Consider the following 8,424-nt stretch of genomic DNA (forward strand, 5'->3'; position numbering starts at 1 on the left):
GCACCAAAACTGCCAGCTAAGACACTAACCACCCGGCAGTCCCAAGAGCCAACGGCCCGTCCCGCCCCCAAGCCGAGCGGCGGGTTCCCAGCGCCGCGCCCCCGCGAGCCGGACCTCGGCCGGAAGCCGAGGCTGCGGAGGAAGGGGCGGGGCCGGAAGCACCTTCCCGCGGCTGCGCCACGTCCGAGGAGGCTGTCCCGAGCTGGTGGCGGACCCCGGGGTCGGAGCTGAGCGCGATGGCGGACTGGGCTCGGGGTGAGCGCGGAGGCAGGTGGCGGCGGGACCGGCCGGAACCGACGCCGCCCCCCGCAGGAGCCGCCCTCGCCCGCCACCGCCCCGCTGGGTGGCCTCGGCAGGGAGACCCTGCGGGCGGGCGGAGCCCGGGCCGGGCGGGCCGGGCTGCAGCTGGCAGCTCCGTGGAGGGGTCGCTGCGGCTCTGCGGGCGCTCCCGCCCAGCTGCTCCGCGAAGCTGCGGGGGCCTGATCCCGCAGTCCCCACCGCCTCCGCCCCTGCGAGATGCTTCTGCTCGAGACCTCGGCCAGGCCTCCTGGTCGACAGGTCCCGGAGGGTAGCCCCCGAGGAGTGGGAGCTGCGCGTGACGGGAGGGCCCAGGCAGGCCTCGTACCGACTGGGGCTCGAGTTGCCCCATTTGCCGACTGGGAGCCCCTGTTTTCGTCTGCGAAATGGGATGCTGATGCTTGTCTCGCAGGGCTTTTGTGACCATTAAGGATACGAGCGGTCGGTAGGACGCTGACAGCTCTTGTTTTGGAGTGTGTACACGTCCATGATTCCTAGGGCTGCGTCCCTGTTAGATGAGTCACGTTGAAGCATCTGGCCCGAGGCAAATAGGTACTCTGAGCTTGGAGAGGTAGTTCTCACCCACCTGATAGGATGGTACTCCTGAATCATCAGACCCAGCCCGTGTCATGGGCCAGGTCTCAGCAAGCACCCTGCTCTGGGTGTCATACAAGACCCTATGTGGAATGCAGACGGAAGCAGACCTAGGTCCTGCTCTTGGGATCGACCCCTATTACTAAGTCTTTCCAAAGTCTTACCAGACTTTACTGGTTTTCTCTAAGAACAGGTCTCTTGTATGTCGCTGGTGACATCCATGGAGGGATGGTAAAAGTTCTGCCACAGAGCATCAGTAAGTGCTAGTTGGACTGAGCCCTCTGGAGGTGCCCACCCATCCCAGCCTGGATACCTACACTGGGCAGGTGCTCATGCACACTGTAATTCATGTGGCCTGCATTGTGTGTAAAGTCCATGTGTTGGACCCACGTGTTGGTGAGACCTGCTCAACACACAGGAAAGCCCAGTCCTCCCCGGACATGCCTTGGCCAGATAGGATTGTAGTGAGAGCCCTGAGGCCACAAAGGGCCGAGGTGCAGGGGTCAAGGGGTGCTTGTGGGTAGATGCATGCTCTCAGCCTCTCTCTTCTCTCAGCTCAGAGCCCTGGTGCTGTGGAGGAGATTCTAGACCGGGAGAACAAGCGGATGGCCGACAACCTGGCCTCCAAGGTCACCAGGCTTAAATCGGTCAGTGGTGGTCCTTTCTTTTCACCTCCACCTGGCACCCTGGAGCGGGGATCAGAGGGAGGGTACAGGCCTGGATGGGTTTCAGGTAGTTCCATTCTTGTCCCATCTATGGCAGCACTCACCTGCGTGAGGCCCAGGTGACACCTGGATCTCCTGATTTCTGTGGATTTTGTGGGAGGTCAGTTGCTGTCCATTATGTTTGTCCTGGCCTGACCCTGTTTCCTCTGTGTCCTGACCAGCTGGCCCTGGACATTGATAGGGATGCAGAGGACCAGAACCGGTACCTGGACGGCATGGTAAGGGTCTGCGGTTTGTGCGAGTGTCACAGTCAGCTCTGCCCCATACCACCTGCTGTGCAGGTCCCCACCTGTGTGCGTGTGTTGTGGCATCGCTGCCCTGTGTGACCATCCTGGGATTCCTCCTCAGGACTCGGATTTCACGAGCATGACGGGTCTACTTACGGGGAGCGTGAAGCGCTTTTCCACAATGGCGCGGTCTGGGCGAGACAACCGGAAGCTTCTGTGCGGTATGGCTGTGGGCCTGATCGTGGCCTTCTTCATCCTCTCCTACCTCCTGTCGAGGGCAAGGACGTGAGCCAGTGGGAACTGGCTTCTGTGGGTGCCTGGAGCACACAGAATCTTCCTCTGCCTGGCATCCTGGGCTCTGGAGGACCTGCCTACAAAATACTCTTTTGAAATGATGATCATGGCTTAGGACTCTTCTTCCTGTGTGGCTGGAAGCCTCTAACCCAGTGAGCTCATGTTAGCTTGTCCTGTGTGTGCAAGGGGCCCATCCCCTTTGGAAAACCAAAGCCCAGCTCTCTCTACCACCTTGAATGCTAGAAGCCCCAGTAGGGCCTGGTCTAAGCAGAGCACCTGGGAATGGACACGGCCACCTGTGACAGCAGGCTTTCCCCTGGCTCTCAGGGTTCTGACATCTCAAGGCTCCTCTGCCCTGTCCTTGTCTGGATAAGGCCACATCTGGTACTTGAGATGCCTGGAGTTGACACAGGAAGGGGGTGTGGCAGTGAACCTCGAACCATCGCCGTTACCTTCGACCAAGAGTCCTCGATCTCAGAGATGGCATTTGTTCCTGTCCAGGGCTGCTGGGCACCAGTGGACCAGTGAGAGCCAAGGGTCCTGCCAAGGGGCCTCTGCCTGCCCTCCAGTTCCACGACTGAAGCCAGACCCTCAGGGAAGGCAGGGGGTTGTGGATGGAGGAGTGAACTGCAGCCTTGGCTGAAGGCACAGAGCCCAGATCCTTGTGGATCTGCCAGGCATATATCCAGGAGCAGAAGCTGACAATTTCTCAGGATTCAGGATCTACCTGGCACCAGAGACCAGATCTCTACAAACAGGCCCATCGGGCATTTCAGAGTCAGGCAGGGTGTGAGGAGGGCCTCGTGTGGTTATAGACAGGAAGCTTCAGGTAAGGGCTCTCTTCACAGAACCTATAGATTGCTTCTTGAGGGTCATGGGTAGTTTCCACCAAGCCTGGCCCTTCCACCTGCAACATCCTCTTGCTTCTCCCTGCACTCTCAGTCCCCACTTGGCCAGTCCCCTGCTCACACGAACTGAACCACAGGCCCAGACAAACCAGTGTCTTTTTCTTGCCCCACTGTGAGATCCCAGCATTCTTATCGTCACATAAAAACACCTGTAAGAAGCACATCATTAGCCCTGTGTCCTTTCTTCTCTGTATCCCCATCTTCTGCCATCTTGGTTACTCCCCCTTACTCCCCAAGGCCCATTGGCTCCCTGTCCACCTACTCGCACACTCATACCACTTGTGGTCACACATGTCAGCCACAGCCTGGCACCTGTGGGCCCCTGCCACCCGCCTCGCTCTGCCTCTGGCCACCTGAGCTGCTGCCACTGCTGCCGCTGCCGCTGCCGCTGCTGCTGCTGCTCCTCCTCTCCCTTGCTGTCCACCCAGCAGGCCTGGCTCTCATGCACTCACCGCAGCGCCCTTCTCTCTTCTACCCCACCTGGATGGGCCCCTCAGCCTCCTGAGGAGGAGGATCCCACCTCTGATTTCTGTTCTGACTGCCCCCACCCCCCCAGCATGTGCTGCTTTCTCACCCGGTGAGGTTGGTTTCCTTTCCTCCATGTCTCTGGGCTTGGCTGTTTCCCTGCCCTCCTTGAAACCCTTCACAGGCCCTGTGGCCTTGCCCTAGTCCGCACTGGCCCTGAGCACCACAGCTTTGGCTTAGTGCTCACTCATCTCAGGTTGAACCTCGTCGAGGGGACTGGCCCACTGCTCACCAAGCTCATGGCTGTTGCCCGTGTAGCATCTCCATCTGGTTGTTGCAGGCACTGCAGACACACCCAAACCTGAGCTCTGTGCCCCCCCCCCCCCCGCCTCTGGGCCTGCTAACCTTGCTTCTTGAGAACGTGGCTCAGCCATGGCAGCCACGCCCCTGAGCACCAGAGGATGCTCTTACATGCTGAGCCCACTCGACTTGCCAACACAGACCAGGAGGAGTTTGCATGTCTAACTCGGTGTCCTCCAGGAGTGCTTTGCCATCTCAGACCTCTGGCTGCTACATTTTCTCTGCAGCCCTTCTATCTATTTTGGGGTCTGAGTTGTAGTTTCTCCAGTTTACTTTTTTGTTTCTCATTCTGTTAGGATGAGTTCCTGAAGGGGCCGTGTGTCACTGTGTCAGTAGAGTTTCCTGCGAGGCTTTCTCCCTCCTCCCACTCAGCCTTATTCCTGTGGATAAGTCAGGTTTGTGGGTGTTGATCCCTAAGACTGTAAAGCAGAGCAGGACTTGGGGCCGCTCTGTGCCAAGTGAACACAAGCTGCCAGGCTCTATCCGTAAGTCAAGGACAAGGCATTTAGCAATAAAAATAATTTGGAATAAACAGCCTCGTGATGAAGTAAACACAGTCTCTGGTGTTCTCGTCTCCTTGGGGGCTTCAGAGAGCTTTGTCTGGGACTGAGCCTGGCCCACAGACGGGCTGTGGGCACTGATGGTCTAGACTCTGCTTCTTTCCCCATCTCCAGTTCTCCTGGGCCCTGCTTCCCTCCTCACTCACTGCCTCAGGCAGGCAGACGTGGCCTCGCCACTTCCTGCTGCTGTACCTCTGCCCACCAAGGTTCTGTGACTCAGATGAGGGCATGATGGCATTACCTCCTCAGGATTAAATGCATGCGTGTGGGGTGTGTAGAATAAGTAGCCTGGCGTGGTCACAGCTGAGTGAGTCTGGGCAGCCGTGCTGTGCTTTGTGCAGCTACAGCCGGCAGTGCCGCAGGGGTGACGGGGCTCCTCACCCAAGGTCCTCAGTGACTTCTCTCCAGGGCTGGGGTGAAGTTTCGACTGCCCTCCTCAGAACTGGCCTTGGACTTAAGGGCACCCCCTGGAAACACTCCTCTTCATCCCAGCTCAGACACCCCTTCCCTGCCCACATCCCCCTATGCCTCCTGTGTTATTTTGATGTACAACTGGTCACCTTTAAACTTAGCCATTTAAAATTGCAATAATCATTTGTCTCTGATGGTTACCGCTGGTATCTGAGACAAGCACGGCGGTGACAGTGGTCTCTGCTCTGCGATGTCAAGGCCTTTTGAGAGGCTGGCACTGCCATCCCCTGAAGGCTCACTCGCATGTCTGCAGGCCGTTGCTGGTGCGGGCTGAGGGCCCGGCTGGTCACCGCCTTGCCGCGTGCTGAGCTTCCTCACAGAGAGGGGGACACCCGGGCAGAAGTAGTTTCCTTCGCATGTTGTGGGGTCTGACCCCAGAGGTCGCTTTATTCAGGACAGTCATAGGCTCTGGTCCAGATTCCAAGGGAGGGGCACTGACCCCATCTCGGCAGGGGAGAGTCAGTCACAGGGCAGTCTGACCCCATGGGAGGGGACGGATGCAGATGTGATCATCTTTGGAGGATACGACGAGTCGCAGAGGGCAGGGCTCAAGGCAGAATCAGAAGGGTGGGCACAGCGGCGTCTGATTCTCCCAAGCTCTCCTGTCTCCACTCAGACCCCAGGCCCTGGAAGCTAGGATGGGACCTGACGTGGGTGGGCCTGACAGCCTATGGGGGCCCCTTTCTGGAAAAGCTTGATCTTCCCCCAAGACAAACCCATTGCTAGTGGAATCCATGATTTATTATATATCTGGGCACTGCAGGAAACAAGTGTAGCAAATGGGAAAGTAACATAGAAAAAATAACTGGTCACGACCATCTGAACAAGCGTACTCTGCCCTGCAGGGCCAGTCCGGCTGCAGCCCAGCTGGTGGAGGGGGTGCCCAGGGCCCTGAGCCCAGGGGGCCTGCTGTCGGGGGAACAGGGTGTGCAGAGGCTCAGAGGGATGGGTGGGCTGGGCCGGGGCTATTCCACATCCACGACCAGTGGTGTCATATAGTCAGAGTGTTTGATGCCAAAGGTGACGATGGGGGCACAGGGCTTGGTCATTGTCACCTAGGGGAGGAAAGCCTGTGAGGAACTGGGACCCCTGCCCCTACCCCGCAGGCTCCGCCCTCACTGGGGCTGGGACTGCTGAGGGCATTTCTGCTTTCCCTCTTAAACCCTGGGCCACAGTGACCAGCAGGAAGTCCACACTGCCAGGCTTGACCACAGAGCAGCACTCACTGTCACTAGTGCGTGGGGGTACTGAGGGACACAGAGCCTGCCAGCCGGGGAGAGGTCTGGTGCCGGAATGCACAGCATTCTGAGGGTGCCTGGCCGCTGCGACTGTTACGGGCTCACAGCCCTTCCCCACGCCACCCCTCCGTGCCACATCAGCCACCCCACCCCGGGCTATGCTCCTGCCAGACCTTCTCAGGGCTGTGGGCTCCTGGCCCTGGCTTGAGAGTTTTGTCCCCCGGGGGCTCCACTCTGGCAGCCATGGTGTACTGTGGAGCCTTGAACTTAGTCACCTGGACGTCCGTCTGGCGGTAGGCCGCGGGACCCGGGGTCTGCGAGGTGAAAGAAGCTCAGAGAGGCTCAGCCTGCCAGGGCAGGGGACCCCAGAGGACAGGGCCAGCATTAGACAGTGGGTTTCTGGCCCAGTGTGTGTCTGTGTCTCTGCCTCAGGGGCCCCTTCTGTCTCCAGACGGCAGCCACACCATGGGACAATGCCCCAGTGTTGTGGGACCCCTTCCCTATGTGCGACATGACCCTCTCTTCAGCCTCACAGAGGCAATGACACCCTAGTCTGTGCCCGCCGCAGGCTTGTTCCTTCCATAAGTGTGTGTGAGAGAGGCCTCTTCCCAGCTGGAACGCTGTCCTGTGGGACTCAAGGGCCATGGGCTGGGCTGGTGCGGTCAGTGGTGCTGTGATGCCACTGTGCCAGGCTCCCCAGGCTCCCCAAGCTCCCGGGCGCATGAGCACCTCAGGGCCTTTGCGCTGACTGTTTCTGCAGCCAGAACCCTCCTCCCCCAAATATGTCACAGTTTATTTTTCTCCTCTTCTCAGCTTCCTACATGCCACCTATCTAAGACTGCTCCTCGCCCTTCAAGCAGCACCCCATAAACCCTTCCCTGTTCATCCCTCCTCAGTACTGTTTCTGTATGCATGCCTGGGTCTTGTCCTCTCTGTCCTTGTCCATTGTCTGCCCTCACCACTGGAATGTAACCCAAGGGTGGGTGGGGCTAGATGTGTGGCTGGTGGGTCCTAAGTTCTGGGGGAAGGGGTTATCTCTCTAGGGGATAAGCAGTGCTCTGCCCCAGCTGGGCGACCCTTGCCTTGTGCAGATCATCGCTGAAGCTGCCCAGCTTGCTGCGGCCCTTTATGGAGAAGGAGGGCTGGGAGACCTTGCCGACAGTGTGGGGCCCCATCACCACAGGCAGCATGTAGGCGGCGGGGCCTGTGGGGTGCACGAGCATTGAATCCCAGACTGGGTTCTTCCCTGGGCTTTCCACCTACAGGAGGTCAGGCTGGGCCCCCTCACCCGCCCTACCCAGGATCCCCAACCCACTCAGCCCTGGGCCACTGGGGCTGCTGCAGACCTGGGGTGCTGTCCACTCGGAAGGTCTTGGTCCGGGCAGAGATGGAGTGGCGGGGTGCCGAGTCAAACACATGCCTGGTCGACTTCTCTGGAAAGTAGTCACCTGGGGGTGTTGGGGAGGCATGGAGTGGGTGTGGGAGGGTGAAGACGATCCAAACAGATGCCTGGCCCTGCTCAGGCACCTCAAGCAGGACCCCGACATTGCAGGCATGGGGCCTCTGGGCCCCAATGGGTGGTGACTGGGGTTGTTCAAGGGGTGTCCAGGATGGAAATGCTGGCTGCAGGAGCCCAGGAGACAGGGGCCAGTTTTGAGGAGGGAGGGTGGGTCTGATGTGGGCCTGGGGCGGTGACTTGGGCCGAGAACGTTGGGCATGAGAGTCTCAGAGGCTGCACTGGGGTCGCAGCTCCCCGACCCAGGCCTGATGGTGCCTCTTCACGAGGAGGAGGTGCGCCAGGAGGGTGGGGACAGCGGTGCTCACACCCGTGGCTCACCAGGCCTGCAGTGGCCACCAACAGGGCTGGTCGGGGCTAAGGCTGGGCCAGGGCCCCTCACCGGGGCCGGGAGTCAGCATGGTCTTAGTGTGGTGGCGCCCCAGGATGGAGTAGGCAGGGCCGACGTCCTTGCCGGTCCTCAGTATCTTGGGGTTCACGCTGTAGCGGGGCCCCGGGGAACAATTCTCTGCCAGGAGCATGGGGGCCCCTCGGAAGCTGTAGGCGGGTGCACGCAGTTTGGTGGGCGTGTGCTTCACAAAGCCTGTGGAGGGGGTGGCAGGGGCTCTGAGCAGCCTGGAGCCAGACCCTGCCCTTTCCCCCGCCCCCCATTGACCCAGAGGGGTGGATGGGCCGGGAATCAGGGATGAACCCCAGCCCTCCCCAGGCCCACCCCAGATCTGGCTCCTGCCCCACCACTGTCCCTCCCAGGCTCCCGAGCACTTACCAT

The 8,424-nt window shown here is 59.8% G+C and overlaps 2 protein-coding genes across 3 annotated transcripts; one reads left to right on the forward strand and one right to left on the reverse strand.

Annotated features, from left to right (window-relative positions):
* The first annotated feature begins 117 nt into the window (after nt 1-117).
* Nucleotides 118-4,426, forward strand: BET1L (Bet1 golgi vesicular membrane trafficking protein like). 2 transcript variants are annotated; one of them, XM_032490423.1, is made up of 5 exons: nt 118-255; nt 1,447-1,538; nt 1,778-1,834; nt 1,965-2,064; nt 2,639-4,426. In XM_032490423.1, the coding sequence occupies exons 1-5, from the start codon at nt 237-239 to the stop codon at nt 2,716-2,718; spliced, it is 348 nt and encodes a 115-aa protein (XP_032346314.1). In that variant the 5' UTR covers nt 118-236; the 3' UTR covers nt 2,719-4,426. The 2 variants fall into 2 exon arrangements, with proteins under 2 accessions (XP_032346314.1, XP_032346315.1); XM_032490424.1 differs by having other exon boundaries at nt 119-255; nt 1,965-4,426.
* A 1,203-nt stretch (nt 4,427-5,629) lies between these two features.
* ODF3 (outer dense fiber of sperm tails 3) lies at nt 5,630-8,288 on the reverse strand. The gene is made up of 5 exons (XM_032490479.1): nt 8,038-8,288; nt 7,486-7,587; nt 7,222-7,343; nt 6,313-6,453; nt 5,630-5,956 (listed from the first exon to the last, which is right to left on the reverse strand). Exons 1-5 carry the CDS (start codon nt 8,174-8,176, stop codon nt 5,867-5,869), a joined length of 594 nt encoding a protein of 197 aa, XP_032346370.1. The 5' UTR covers nt 8,177-8,288; the 3' UTR covers nt 5,630-5,866.
* Between the last annotated feature and the right edge of the window lie 136 nt (nt 8,289-8,424).

Source organism: Camelus ferus, chromosome 10 (assembly GCF_009834535.1).
Source record: "Camelus ferus isolate YT-003-E chromosome 10, BCGSAC_Cfer_1.0, whole genome shotgun sequence".
NCBI classification, from domain to species: Eukaryota; Metazoa; Chordata; class Mammalia; order Artiodactyla; family Camelidae; genus Camelus; species Camelus ferus.